General features: G+C 38.8%; 1 protein-coding gene across 4 annotated transcripts in view; it reads right to left on the bottom strand.

The window, feature by feature from the left end:
• LOC112456425 overlaps positions 1–16250 on the bottom strand; it is a 35341-nt gene that overhangs the window by 9599 nt on the left and 9492 nt on the right. For all 4 annotated transcript variants that reach the window (XM_025018948.1, XM_025018947.1, XM_025018949.1 and 1 more), the window contains exons 2-8: positions 8127–8229; positions 7928–8043; positions 6502–6661; positions 6077–6110; positions 2387–2528; positions 1915–2094; positions 495–884 (exon numbers count right to left, since the gene is read on the bottom strand). In XM_025018948.1, the coding sequence (XP_024874716.1) occupies positions 495–884; positions 1915–2094; positions 2387–2528; positions 6077–6110; positions 6502–6661; positions 7928–8043; positions 8127–8193 (1089 nt within the window). In that variant the 5' untranslated portion in view covers positions 8194–8229. The remainder of the gene's footprint in view (positions 1–494; positions 885–1914; positions 2095–2386; positions 2529–6076; positions 6111–6501; positions 6662–7927; positions 8044–8126; positions 8230–16250) is intronic.

Genomic DNA, 16250 nt, shown 5'->3' on the forward strand with positions numbered 1-16250 from the left:
CACCGTAATTTTTCGCCGTTGCCTTCGTTTAATTTAAATAATATTCTCTCTAACTTAAGGTCTTTTATTTATTTATTTTATTTTTTAATCCTTGTCTTGCGGCTTGGAATTACTCCTGGTTTACAATTTGCAATACACTTTACACATTTTTATTTCCACTTCCATTTTATATCTCCATAAAGCAAAATGGAGCTAACTTAAATAAAATTTAAAATTCGTATTTATATTAAATAAAACAAAACGGGACAAAAACAAGACAAAACAAAATTAAACAAAATTTAATATAATAAAATAAAATAGTATCCAAATCACTCCCTTTTAATACTCTCTCTATCCATTCTCCTCTCCTAACCCTTTTGCCGCTGTCCTATTCTCTTTTTTTACCTCTTTCCTTAATGTAACTTAAGGTTCTTTATTTAATTCAAGGACAATCTTTAGAGAGGAAAGCGTTATTTATTGTGACTAAAATCCTCGACAACTCTTTTCTTAGATACCTTATGATTAGGTATCTTGTTCCAGTTGATAGTCTTCATTTTCGTTTTAGGGGTGGGAATTTCTTGTTGCGGCAGCAGCCTGGCGTGATTGCTGGGCGGCTCGGGGGTAGGCGCGCGTGCGACGGGGGACACGCGCAGAGGGGGTGGCATCGGCGGCTCCATCGGTGCATCAGATGTGCCGACGTTAGCGAAAAGCGGTGGCGGGGGCGGCGGCGGCAGGACAAAACCGCTACCGCTCGACGGGCTTGGCGGGCCCGGTGGCGCGACTGGAACCGGGGGTGGCGGCGGTGGCGGTAAAGGCACTGTCGAGCTATTGTTCGCCGGCAGCGATGCTTTTCGCGACGTTCCGCACGTCTGATCGGCGCCGCGGCAGTGGCAGCATAGATTCGTCTGTTCGAATATCGTTAAATTGTTGAATATGTTTTTCGTTTACTTATATCACGCGTAATCGATTGCACAAAGTACAAGAAGTATATTTCGCGTGATAAGAAGTATATATTTTATTTACACACAGAACGCATAGCGTGGGTTTTCCAGGCCCAGACGAAACTTCACTTACACGGAATTTTCTGTTTTCGATATTTAGTTTTAACTTCATAACTTGACAGAAATAAAACACTTTGTGATATTAAAACCTTCAGGCATATTTCTAAAAATCTCAAAGCTTTAAAATAATCAAAAACCAAGTTCAAAAATATTAATCTGAACCAGAGTTACAGCCTGTCAAAGTTACATGGATCTCCCAGACCTATGGTATGTGTTTTCGGGATGCTCTGTTCTGGAAGCGCTGTTTATTCTAGGATTAAATTGTTGTCCTTAGCCAAAAAGGAGAATATGACAAATCCTTGAAATTGCATTTTGAAAGCAAATCTCTGGCTTTGCAAAATCATTGCGCGACTGACGGAAGGCATGTGTGAACGCACGGCTTCGTGATTCATCGACGCGAAGCGTGGTACGGGTTTCTTCTTTTATGGACTCGCGTCTTTCGGTCAAGTACGGTCAGAAAGTAAAAGTATACACGGCCGGTGTTACATTAGCCTACGCGGTTGACATTGACGATCTCCCGCGAGTGTGGCCGCGGAGATTTAAACTGATCTGATGTAACGCGGGTGCCACATCGTTGCGTCGCGTCTCCCTTCGTCGACGGGTATGTGTCGCCGTCGATTGCATAATCGGCGAAAGTCCGAGAAAAACATAGTCGTAACGGATAGAATCAATAAATTTACCGTTGACTCTTGCTTACGTGGAAGCATTGCGCATAATTATCTTTGTCACGCCAACAATTCTTAAAAGCGATTGGAAAAGCGTTGTACGAAACGTTATACGACTCCTATTTTGCGAAATAATTTCGTGGATCTTCTCGATATATTGTTTCTTTTTGAAAGACGTAAATAATAGAAAAAAAGATACGGGTATTTACTTGAAGACTAGGCGACCTCAGCAACTTGGTCGCATCCTCGCGACTCTCCAGCAACGTGGCTCGGTGCACCAGTGTCTCCGCGGTGTCCCACGCCAGATCGCTGGCGGCGTCTTTCGGGTCCAGTCGCAGCAGATGCTGCAGGATGCTCAGAAAGGGTATCTCCTGCGGAGTGTCTGCGACCTGTGGGTGTGCTGCGTTTTGTCAGACGTCTCTTACGCGCGGCGCTCGACGCGCTCGCTTCTCGATTAGAAGCCTTTGAATAGCTTTTATAGGAATTAAGTGGCGAGGGAGTTTAGCAAATGAATAGTTAACGATGTAACGCGATGCGCTTACTCGAGGCAGAAGGGACAAATTGCGCACAAAGGTGAAAAATTAAAATTAATTAATTTTTTCCAAGATTGATCGCAAAAAATTATCGAGAATATATTGGCGGAAGCTGGGAAAAACCGGGGAAATGCCGGAAGTCGCTCACTTGGCCGAGGATGGCGTAAAAAACGTCCACGTGAGAGGAGAGATCGATACCGGGCGGTCCGTGATTCGCGAGCTCCTCGTCGGTCTCCCGCTGATCGTCGAAGGCGTCTAGCTGTACCCTCACATCCGGCGCATGACTTTTCCTGCAAGAACAATCGTCATCATCCTGATTCGTGGACATTTGAAATTTTTATACTTCTCCTCCTTGTTTTCAGCATCTCCTCGATTCGCGAGAATTCTTTGAAAATTTGATTCTCAACTTGATGAATTTTTTCTTTGCATTTAATATTTCCAAGCGAGTTTGCCTCAATTTAATATTCAAAATAAATAACGCGACTGATCTGTGGTAAGAATTCTCTGGGTAAGTCCGGCTCAAGAATGATTGACAAGATGTTACGATAAATACACCGCAGGCGTCAAATTCTGTACGCGAAGAAGTCGCAAATCAGAAATCTATAAAGAACGCATGTTTCACGAGTCGCGAAGCTTTAGAATAGCTCGCGTTCCGCGAACGCTTTTGCGCCTTCAAGAAATAGTCGCACGGAAATAGTCGCCACCGATTTCAGCGTCAATTCTCGAATCCAATAGATAGCTCGAGGTCCACGCAAAATGTTCTAGATGTGCTGAATCGTGACAGATTCAAAATACATCACTCGCGACATTAATCTCATTTAAGTCACTCATTGATACATCCGTCGTAAAGCTAAAAGAAAAACGTTTGTAAAGAGCAACGTTGAAGTCCTTAATTTCATAGAAAAAAAAATGTTTACCGATTCCAGTGATCCCATGGCAGATTATATTATAGATAAATATGCGGAGTAGCGATTTCAAATTTTAAGGCTCGAGATGGAGACGCGCGATTGAGATTTAAACTATGAGATAAGTCTCGAGCATCCAGAACGGTCTGGGCAGCTTCCAGTTGTGCGTCTTACCGAGAGAGCGTACCAAAATACTCTCCGCGGCGGTCCAATCCTGCCATCGATCTTCGCCACGAGCAAAACAGAAGTGGATAACGAAGAACACGAATGTGAGCACGGCAATGACTCACAGAAAGCGATGCCGGCACGCTCTCCGCGTGGACCGTCGTAGAGGAGCAAAAAGAGAATAGAATTCTCTAAAACGCTTTCTTCTCTCCCCTAAAATACTCGAAATCTTCGCGCGTCGCGCGTAGCGAAGCAGACATCTGAACCCTGGCCTCGCCGGAATAAAACCTCACGAAGTAAAAGTATAATAGATTACGCAAATGAAGTAGATTTTGCGAAATATCCAAAACGTAGAAACACCCCGATTTGGAAGCACACGAGGAACGTTCCGGTTTCTCGACAAAAAATCACATGCCGATAAGATTTATCGATGAGATGCATCGAAAATATTTCTTCGAGAACAATCAATAATATTTTTACAATACTGCGTGGACACTCGTTAGCTTATTCCGCGCGAGACATCAGTTGCTATGTAGGTCAACGAAGTCGAGGATCGAGGATCCATTAGGAAGAAATTGGTGCTTTTTTCTTTTCCTCTTTCTTTCTTCTTTTCCCTTACCGCTGATCGAAAAGACGATTGCGCGACGGGTGCCGAAGATGAAAGCTCCAGAGAGGAAAAGACGACGAGGAAGAGCCATCCGTCGATTACCGAGATTCGAGATTCGGAGCTAACGCGGATAACGCCGGCCGGCCGGCGCGTCGCGACGTCGGACGCATTTCTGGCTCCAGCGCGGCGCGAGATGCGGTCGCAGGTGCATCGGTGCCGGTGAGAAGTTAATTCGGGCTTTCCTCGCCTTCCCTTTCTCCTTGCCGTGACGCCGCGCGGCCCTTTCTCATCCCTTCTCTCTAGCTATCTTCCTTCCGCGATTCCCCTTTCCCCCACACTGAGAGAAAAAAGTTAACTTGACTAAATATTTTCAATTGATAATTTTTTTAATTGAAATATTTATAAGTATTTGAGCCGAATTACGTCATGTTAGATTTAATATGTCGTATTTAATTTAATTACATAAATATTTCAATTAAAAAATAATAATTAGTTAAAAATATTTAGTCAAGTTAACACTTTTTCTTATCAATGCATGTTTCTTTCTTTTAATTAGAAACTTTTTTCTATCTTTTAGTTTTCAACATTCATTATATTATTTAGTATATTCATTTATTAATTACTTTTTTATTTTTTCTTATTCTAGGCTTTCTTTCTTTTCTTGTCTTCGCTCACGAAGAATGTTGCCGAGAATGCGCGGAGGGAGACGAATCGCCTGGATTCTACACTCGATTCTATTTCCCGCTCATCGCTCGTCACCGATGAAAAGGTGTCGTCTCCGGAATTGCGCTCTTCTCGCGTTATACACGTTGGATTAATTAGCGTGAGAAAGCGAACATTGATTGAGATGATATTTCATATATCTTTGGGAGAGGACCATCGTAATTCAAAAAACGAACTTTCCAGGAACTTTCAGGGACACCTATCGATGATCTTACTCCTGTACGGGGATTTTTTTTGGTGGTCCATTACCGAATCAATTACTCTCCAGAGATCTTCTCCTTTGCGTAAATCGCGATGCAATTGCATTGCACCTTCCCAGATAGCACATGTTGCTTGATACACCCGTGCTTCGCTACGGTATATGCGAAGAATTCTATAATTCATCCCCGAACTTAGAATTGCCCGTTTAGGGGTTGATTAGGACAAAATCTTGAATTATGTTTTTAAGCATTTGTATGGGTAACTCTTTGTAAGCAAAAACCAAGTTGATATATCAACGGGCCTAAGAGATATTGAGGAATCCGTGAAACACGTTTTACCCCTTTTCATCCCGTTAGGGATCGAATTTCTAAAAATCCCTTCTAGTGGGTGCTTACGTCATGAGAGGAATACACTACCCGAATTTCATGTTTCTAGGTTCAGGGGGTTTGGGCTGGGCATTGATGATAGTCAGTCAGGACATTTGTCTTATAGATTTCAACGTATGTAAGTAATAAGTCGTTTGTAAGACATTTTGGAAACGTTTCTGAACGATACGTGCAACCTGCGTTCTTATAAACGAATATGTATTCCTAGCCTAATTACTCGATTGCGCTAATCTTGTTAATGACTGTTTGCCAAACAGCATCAACTGCGATAAGCAGTGTATAACAATCGCGATACGTTTAATATTATCGGCGAGCACCTCAATGTAATCTCGAAAAATGCCGCTTTTAGAGGAAACAAGAATTAATCTGAAATACGAAACAAAAAAACTGTTGTTGCTCGTATATACAAGTGTACTGTAACAAAATTTGTTTGAATCAGACAAAACGGCAGAATTATTTAAGGCAGTATAAAACGTTCTATTTGCGCGTCTATGCAACACCATTGCGTAAACCTGCGAATTTGAACCTGCGAGTTTGGAAAGTAAGAAATTCGAGTTATATCAAAAAGTCACGGCACTTTTGTATTAGAACATTATTTGGATTAGTGCATGCAAGTGAATCGGTGTCCAGGGTCGACAATACCGTCACGATGGGATCCTCCCTTCGTTAGTGAACCAATCCTTCGTGTAATTATCTTCGCGGTGACATTAGGCGGTGTGTGCGAAGGAAAAGGTGTGGGTACAATAAAGTGTCCTTTCGTAATACATTCATTATTATTTATTATTCCACAAATGTTAAGGTGTTAATAAGTTAATGCCGCGGATCCGGCCGGATCGTCGTAGGGTACTCACCGCAGCTCGTTCAGGATCGGCAGGAGCTTGAGACCTGCAATTGGAAATCGGAAGTCGTGTGTCAGTACTATTTCTAATAATCAACCTGACCAACGGACTCAAACTGCTTATTTCATCTCGCAAATCTTACGTTTTACGAGAATGACTCAAACGGATGAAAGCGAGAAAGATATAGAACAAAAAGAAAAAAAATAGTCAACAAATTTTTTCAATTAAATTACAAAGTCAAAACGAAATAAATTACGGCCGCATTCGAACGATGCTTCATGTTAAATCGTTTCGTTCATCATCCGTTTGTATAAAAAAATTCTGCGCGCCGAGGAGAGGCGCGCGACTGTCAAGTAGTCAGTCTCGCGGCGACGAGGAAGCTGCGCCTTAATGGCATTCGCCAAGAAGACTCTCGAGTGCCGCTCTCTTTCACTCACCGATGAACTCGTTGCGAATACGTATGCGGTCCTTGAGCACCGGCGTCGAGATGACCAAACAATTTATAAACGCCAGCAGTGCCGTCTGGTAATCCTCGGCCGTCGCTTTCTGCAGCTCGTCGACCACGACTCGCAATCGATAACGCTCGCCCTTCCGCTCCTGCATTTGGACATAGGTCACCGTTTAAGATCGGAGTTATCTCGCCACACTTGCCTTCAATTCCGGGAAACGTCTGTATCCCGAGATATCGGCGTTTCCGTCGCGGCGCGAGCACAAAGTCAGTCAAGCGTTCTTTCATTCGCGTCGGATCGAAAACATTTTTCCATTAGCTGATAAAGAAAAAAGTTGATAAGGAGTAAACTTTTCCCAGTAAACACTGAGCATCAGTGAGTGAATATTACATTATTGTATATAACACACATGTTATATTGCATTTAGGACCGGTTGTTCCAACACCTGTTGGTAACTAATAGTTAAATATATGTCTTTGTTTTTTCTTTAAATTAGAGTAATTAGACAAAGATAGATATATGATTTAACTATTAGTTAGCTTACCAACAGATTGGGACAACCGGCTCTTATATATACATTGTTGAATGAGAAATTATAACATCCCAGCTCGCAGAAGCTTCTAAAGGACGCCTGAAAAATTATGTTGTCTTTTAGACGTCTTTGCGAAGTCTTTGGGCCAAAGCACATAACATGGCGTAGCGATATACGACGGTCGTAGACCCCGACCTGACAGATCAGGATACGCCAAAGCTTGTGCGTTACTTACGTCCACGACTACGACTGTCATATGTGCTTTGGCCCTTTAAGATGTCTTTTAGAACTTATGCTGGGATAGAGGTAATGTAACTGATGTTTGAGTGATGTTTGGTGTTTATTGGATTCGTCCCACGTTCCACGTTCCACGTTTGTTCCAAATTTTCCGACCTATGTTGATTTATTCGGCTCTGCGAGCCCTTTTCATCGATCGTCGCGTGGTACGATGAAAGAATTTATCTCTCATGGGGAACGCGCGATCGCGAGAACGTCGGTGATCTGTCTCCAGCATGCAAATCGCGTCGCGATAAAAATATATTTCGCAACGCGATGGGATTATACAATGGGCATATTACGGCATAACTCACTCTTGCTTGCGCGCTGCGGTGCGCGCATTTAAGAGAAGTATTATTATTGCAGTGCGCTTCGTTCTTTTGTTCGAAGGGAGACCTTGAACCGTGACTTTTACCTAAGCGCGGCACACGGTTATTTTACGCGGCAGGTACGCGACCACTTCTTCTGCATCTGAAATGTCATGTCTCGTGGCAACGCCTCGCGTGCGCGGGCCTTTGCGGCCGTTTTAGCTATTATATACATTCCCGTCGTCCAAATGTGCGAATCAGTAAAAAAAATTGTATTTTCACTTTCAGAAACGGTCACCTGGTACGTGTGAAGAGTATCGATGGCTCTCTGCCTGCCGTCTTGGCTATAAACGCACAGCGCCGACAGCAGCTCCACGACTTGCTTCTTCACGGACGAGCACGCCGTCTCCAACGCTGCAATCGGCGGGATATAGAGGCGTTAATACGCGGCGAGAGATCTCGCGTGATTACGGAATCGGGAACGTTGGACAATTTACCTGAGGCGAGCTTGACGCAATAATCGGGATTATCCACGATGTAGTCGAGACCGACGTGGGAATCCATATTGGCTGCATCCGCGGATGCTGCGCTTTCATCAGTCTGCAACGGTACAAAAAAGGAATTACTACATGTCGGTTTCTCCATCTCTCCCATATCTTTGTCAAATTATTTTGCATTTGTTAAATCAGAAGAATTGATCTATTTATATATATTCTAGGAAAAAAACAAATTGTTAACTCGTGTTAGGAAAGTAACTTTAGGGGCCAGTTCCACAAACGTCGGTTAACTCTTAACCTCAGGTTAACTTATCCTTTGTTTCTTTCTAACGTCCCCCTTAGAAAGAGACGAAGAGTAAGTTAACCTAAGGTTAAGAGTTAACCGACATTTGTGGAACTGGCCCTAAGGACCAGTTTCACAAGTGTCGGTTAACTTTTAATCTTAGATTAACTCACTCTTTGTCTTTTTCTAAGGGGGACGTTAGAAGGAGGCAAAGAGTGAGTTAATCTAAGATTAAAAGTTAACCGACACTGGTGAAACTGGATCTAAGACATTATACTTCACTGGTGCGCGTAATTACGCTAAAATCGAGACTATTCGAAATATGGCCGTTTGACCGTCTCACGCGCACGCCTATCTGATTTATAGAACGTTTGGTAGCTTGTTTGCAATAAACGCTAATTACCTTGGGGTCGTGCGCCTGTAAAAGGAAACGGCGCGTTAGCGCGCATAATTCTTCTTAATCCACCGTTAAAACGAGACGCTACCGTGCAAGAAACGGACACCGCGTGGTAATGCCAGTTAAAGTTTTGCAATAGGTACTAAACTTCTCTTACTACAATTAATACTCAATGACGTCCATAAAACACTTTCTAGTCGTTTGCGTTAAGCGACTGCTTTAGGATTAAATCCTTTATTAAATTAAATATGATAAGAAGTCAACCGCTCAATCCAAGAAAAATTTAAAAGGGAAGGCAAACGGCCAATAACGAGCATAAAAAGATGTTAGATAGATAAAGAAAAAAATGCAGATTTATTCACAACAATATGAAGTTGAAGCGCATTGTACGTTTCGACTTACTAATTGTAAGTCTTCTTGAGCAATCTCGATATAATATTAACATTAAGATAAAGACTACAGACTACATAATACAATAAATAAAAAGAATAATAAAAAATTAGTAATAGAAGCTAAAAAGGCCAGATATTAAACTTGTACTAATTGTAAGACATAAAACAGTACAAAACGTGAACGAAGGTACATCATATAAAAGCTTGTGAGTAAGGAACGAACACATAGTCAATCAGATAAAAGATAAATTGAGATAAAACTGTGTTGAATTGTTAGACTTAATAATTCGTCAAAGTCCTACATTCTTTAGGATCGATTCAGTTTTACGTTATAGCGAAAATAGGACTTGGGCGTGGTACAATTTTAATTTCTGCTAATATTTTGAATTATGTAAAAAACTGGAACTTGAATTAAAAAAATCTCAGTTTCGGAGAATTCTCTCCGGATACGCGCAGTCATTAAATGATTCTTTAGTCGGCTTTTATATTTCGCTTTGCTTCATCTTTCTGCATTCATTACAGTTCCATCTCTATCTTTAACGAAGCGATTAAGAGACCGTTTAGTTGACGAGCCGATTTCGCTACACCCACGTGAACCGAAAATTCGTGGGATTGAGTTAAAAAAATGTAAATTTAGGATCCGAGATAAAGCACTAGCCATTTGTTACGGCTTTAAACGACCGCCGGTCGATTCGAGAGACACAAGCAACCTTTTTTGCCTCGCGGACTATGACTCAATCGAGCAAAAAGAGAATTTCCTAAGCGACGTCTGTCTGCAGACTGTGATCGCTTTGTATTAAAGCGTGAAAACGCTTCATTTACGCAGCAAAGATTAATGATTCTTGGGATCGGACTCGGCGTATCTCTCTCCTCGTAAAATTCGCAACAACGAGAGACGAGAGTGAAGTGGATCGAGGCTGCGGAGCCAAGGTCTAGGTTGAAGTTTAAACGTACCGAAACTAATTGTAAGCTTATTATACGCCGTTATGCCTTCTACGTTATGTCGCCCGTAAAAAAGGGAAGAGATCACGGCGTCGAAAGAAGAAATGGGCAAAGAGAATGTAAGGCATCCTGCGTTGAACGTCAAAATTTCATTACACAGAAAAAAGTGTCAAATTAACGTACTTGTGTATACGCAACAATTTATAATATTGAATTGAGATTATATTCCAAACAAAGAAAATTTGCTTGAATGAAGTCATTTATATAGTTAAACGAAGTTTTGTATCTCAGTGAACACAATGTCCCAAATCGGGACATAAAACGTCTTAAAGACGTCATATGCCCCGATTTGGGACACGCCTGTTGTCTGGGATAGTTCAACCAAGAAAAAAATTGAATTCTTATAAGATTATAAATTATAGATTGCGTATATAAGAGTATATAAGTTTTGATTTGTGACATTTTTTTTTATCTGCTCACCGCGGAGTTTGTCGCAGCATTTAATAATATAACACGCGAGCAAGCGTTGGCACGATCGCAACGATATTCCTTAAATGTAAACGGAGCAAAACACGTGCAAACGAAACGTTCCCGCGCCATCCACGTGTGCACGCATTATTGGAACTCCCGCATCTGAAAAGATTTGAGAGTATTGCGTTAGTTGCATAATACGCGGTTCGCCGATACCTGGATATCGCTATTGCGCGGCCGCGTCGCACCGGATGTGAATGGTTAACGGAAAGGAGTAAGAAACTTGCTGACGCCAGCCACGACGACGACGGAACGAAGGAGCGCAACGAGAATGGAGCGAGAGTGCGTAGGAAAACGAAGAAAGAGCTCCGAAGGGGCGAAGGGGCGAGAGTAGTCGGACAGTAGAAGGGTAGCGACAGGATTAAGATAAACGAAGATTACACTCCGTAAACTCCGATCGATACAACTTGATAAAGCACGTACGGAAAGACGATTTCTCTGCGGCCAAGATGTATAATTTATTAACTTCAGTTCACATGCCAAAAGAAGTAGACTTAAAACAAAAACATATGATAATCGAAGAGTAATTTAGATCTATCAATACTTAAATATTTTTACATATAAAATTATGTCTATCTATACAAAACATGTAGGTATAACTTCAAATAAGATTTAAAGCTCTCTAATTTCATAGAATAAATATCTGTGTTAATTTAGTTTAATATATTTTATGCAACACGTGCATGGAAAGTGCCCCATTACGCACGCTACGCGTGCATGATAGACCACTTTCCAGGCACTTGTAACATAAAATAGGGAGTGTAAGCCGTGTGTAAAGATGAAAATTCCCGGGTGCGGAGTTTACGCACGAGCCGAAGGCGAGTGCGGTAACCGCATCCGGGAATTTTCATCTTACCTCACTTGTTACACAAATAACTATTTTAAAGTGTTGAAAAAAGACAAAAAATCTTATGCATTTTAATCAAATATTAAAAAATTCCACATAAATATATGAATAAAATTATATAATACGATCGTCCAAGGATTGCTACACAAAGATAAAAGCGACACCATTATTCTCTTTCCAAATAAATAAATATTAAATTAGATTAACTCTTTGCGGTTCAAATTATTTCTCACTACTAAGCAAAGATATGTCCTTCATTCAATCTAAGCAGCGAATAAATCAAAGAATTTTTATTATTTAGAAAAATTTAGAGATTTTAAAAATAAAGCTTGCTGATTATAATCCATTAATTTCGAGCGCTTAATTGGAAAATGATATAGGAATAATTTATTGCAAAGCATTATTTATCGAGTCCAGCTCGACACAGGAAAAGGACTTAAATTAAATACAAGAATTGCATTTAATATCTAACAGAAATAAATTGCGAAAGAATAAACTTTGCAAAACGTATTTTCAGAGAACACCTGTGCATGACAAATTGCAATTCAAGTGAAATAACAAAATCTTTCGAGGCACGTTCTTGCTTGGCGCAACAATACTAATCGCTTCGGAATGATTCCGCGCACTCCACGCTACGATTGGCATCGATTGTGTATCAACATACGTAATATCCCTGGTAACCATCTCCGATAGAAAACGATTAAAAACGGTTATATCTGTATCGTTTTTAATCGTATCTTATCGGTTTTATCGTTGCATATTTAGAAGACAGATAAAACATTAATTGAATCGAAACGGTTTCTATCGTTTTAGATCCGAATAAGGAAATAACTATACAAATTTTATAGTTATAAATCGTTTTCTATATGTACAATTATTGCCCGTCTGAATCAATCGTATATACACGATATAGTATATATCGTTATTTATGGTAATAATTTTACCGTATGCATTAATACGGATATACATATAAGAATAAAATGATAGACATCTCATCGATATTTAAGTATATGACTTAACCGAACCAACACATCTATTGTTTCTTATCAGGATTTTCTGACATACAGCTTATCATCTTTTTTACAGCAGCAAATCGGTTCGTTTTTTATCGTATATCAATGATATAATTATAAATTGAATCCGCATCAACCAAATCGGTGATTAGTTCGCGACAATGCCGCTAGGCCGCGCATGATAAAAAGCGCTTCTCGTATTTAAAATACATCCAGTCATAATATATAAGCAGACCCCCTGTGCGAAAAGCAGAGAAATCCAGTATCGTAACTGGAGGGATCCCTTCCTATAAGGACCTCCTGGCGTAGTCGCCCCGGACACCGAACACCGAGCCCAGCGGCCTCCGACTCCTGGCGCTAGTTGCCCCGTTCCCGGCATTCTTCAAAACGATAAAAACCGATTAAAAGAAATGAATCGGTATGAATCTGTTTCCTTAATTCACGATTCGTAACGATTGAAATGGATTGACTAAAACCGATTCAAACGATTCATTAACCGTATTAAAAACGATAGAAACTGATGTGCAGTTGATAAGACATTTACGATAGGATCCCAAGTATTTTGTAACCTGAGTTTCTGATGGAGTATCGTAAATAAACGATTCACTAACCATATTAAAAACAATAGAAACTGATGTGCAGCAGATAAGACATTTACAATAGGATCCCAAGTATTTTGTAACGTGAATTTCTGATAGAGTATCGTAAATAAACGATTCACTAACCATATTAAAAACGATAAGAAATTTTTTATCGTTATCGTTATCGTTATCGTTTTTTATCGTTGGCGGTTATCAGGATATCGTATCATATCGCAAAAAGTGCAGTCAACAGTCGACTGAAGTGGGTATTTTCAGTCGTATCGCGAAATAAGTACTTTCTTGTGTTAAAAAGATCATCAGTCTTGCTCGAGGAGAGAAACTTGTTTGAGGAAAAATTTTTTCCGCTGCATATCTTCATTAAAGATTACATTCTTTCGAGTTGAACAAAAAAAGAAACATGATTTCGACTACGAGTTTACTGGCGATCGGAGTAGCTTCTGGGATTTTCCTATACTTCGGCTTTCGATCGAAGTAAGTGCGTGAAAATATATACTAAAGATTGTCAATTGATTCTTTACTATTTTGTCAAATATTATCTCTTGAAATTTTTTTTGCCGAAATATATATGACAATTGTTCTGAATTGCTTTCTTGAGGAAGGAAAAAATGATTTATAAGAATAGACTGACTGCGAAGGAGTTTTATATATCTAAATCTCTGATCCTTCGAATTCTATACAGCTTTATATGAGTCTCGAGATTTATTTCGAGAATTTGAAATTTGCGAGGTGAAAGGGTTACCGATTTCTGCTTAAAAAATGTGTAAATTATTTGATGGATAAAGTATCATTTAAGAAAGGTATTGAATTTGGCGAGAATCAGTAAAGGAGTTACCGATTTCTGCTCAAAAAGTTACATGTATAAGTTGTATATGTAATTTTATATAGAGTATCATTAAAAGAAGGTTGGTATTGAATTTGGCGATAATCGGTAAAATGGTTCTTTCTTTATATTGAATTTTTCAAAATTTTAAATGCCTTTAACTCAAGAACTGATCAACCAAATCTTAAAGAATTATATATGAAATAAGGGTAAAAAAGACTGAAGAATATAATAAAATTAGAAATAGTCCAATATTTCAAAAATTACAAAAGTTAGAGCAACCACGGACATTTCTAAAAAAAATTCAAAATTTTATAAAGAAAGAACCTTTTTACCGATTATCGCCAAATTTAATACCTTCCTTAAATAATATTCTATCCATCAAATAACACACATTTTTTAAGCAAAAATCGATAACCTTTTCACCGACTCTCGCAAAATTTAAAACAACTTTATTTTAATGATATTCTATATAAAATTACATGTACATCTTATACACTTTTTAAACAGAAATCGATAATCCCTTCACCGATCCTCAAAAAATTCAAAATTTTATAAAGAAAGAACCCTTTTACCGATTATTAGATATATCGATAATCAACCAAATCTTAAAGTATTATATATGAAATAGGTGTAGAAAAGACTGAAGAATATAATAAAAAACCACGGACATTTCTAAAAATAACCAGAAATCGGTAATTCCTTCACCGATTCTTGCTAAATTCAACACCAACCTAATTACTTATTTTCTCCTGGGTCTCATCCTATTGGACTTTAGAATCTGGTGCATACATTTTAATAAATAAAGTATATTAATAAAGAATAGATGGTATCGAATTTTGTTAGAAATGTCCTTGGTTGCTCTTTTACAATTTTTGAGATAGTGGGATGTATTCTTTTTAAAGAGAGTATTATTAAAAGAAAGTTGATGTTGATTTTGGTGATTGATGAAAGAATTATTTTCCATTGTAATTTGAAAATAAAATCCTTTTATTGGAAATATTTTTAAAAATAATTCAATCTTTTATTTAGTGAAAAAAGAAGCTGCAGAAAAAGAAGCTACGGAGAAAGAAGCAACGGAGAAAGACGCTGCGAAGAAAAAAGAAGCTCCGGAGAAAAAAGCAGCGGAGAAAGAAGCAGCGGAGAATGAAGCAGAGAAAAGTAAAAAGCGCAAAGAAAATAATGAGGATGAAGAACAAAAAGAAAAAAAAATTAAAACAGATTAACATTTTTTATATAATGTACAATTATTTTATTATCTCTATATATATAAAATAGAATGTCTGTATGTATGTTTGTTCTTTATACACTCTTAAATTATTCGACCAAATTTTTACCAAAAGTATATAAAATAGGGGTAGAATTTTCCGGGGAGTGTTATAGAATGTACAGTTTTTTGTTACCGATCTTTTTGGGAACCGGTATTCGAAATTTACAATTTTTCGGGAAAAAATTGACCGAATTTCAAAGAATCTATATATGAAACAGGGGTGGAATTTTCCGGGGAGTGATATAAAGTGTATAGTTTTTCGTTATTGATCTTTTTGGGAACCGGTATCCAAAATTTTTTCAATTTTTTGGGAAATAATTGACCAAATGTCAAGATATACCCTGATATCGCCGATATCAAAGAGAAATCTATGGATTGGCTGTATGAGCGTGCCTTTCTGTGGTTGCGGAAATCTATTGGCGTTATATATAAATATACGTTATCATCTATTTGCGTGTCTTATTACATTATTACTCCAAATTTCATGTTTTTAGATTCAAGGGTTTGGGCTGGGCATTGATGAGTCAGTCAGTCAGTCAGTCAGTCAGTCAGGATATTTGTCTTTATATGTATAGATAGAAGTAGAAAAGACTGAAAAATATAATAAAATTAGAAATAGCCCAATATTTCAAAATTTGCAAAAGTTATAGCAACCACGGACATTTCTAAAAAAATTCAAAAATTTTTTAAAAAAGAACCCCTTTACCGATCATCGCCAAATTTAATACCAATCTTCTTTAAATGATACTCTATCAATTAAAAAAAAATTCAGCCCAATATCTCAATATTTGGGAAAGTTAGGGATACCACAGACATTTCTAAAAAAATTAAAAATTTTTTTTTTAAAGAACCACTTTACCGATCATCGCTAAATTCAATACCAACCTTCCTTGAATGATACTCTATTGATTAAAAAAAAATTCAGCCCGATATCTCAATATTTGCGGAAGTTAGAGCAACCACGGACATTAAATCCACACATACACACACACACACACACACACACACACATACGGACGCATGCGAT

This window comes from Temnothorax curvispinosus, unplaced genomic scaffold (assembly GCF_003070985.1).
Source record: "Temnothorax curvispinosus isolate PA1 unplaced genomic scaffold, ASM307098v1 QBEX01006828.1, whole genome shotgun sequence".
In the NCBI taxonomy this organism is placed as follows: domain Eukaryota; kingdom Metazoa; phylum Arthropoda; class Insecta; order Hymenoptera; family Formicidae; genus Temnothorax; species Temnothorax curvispinosus.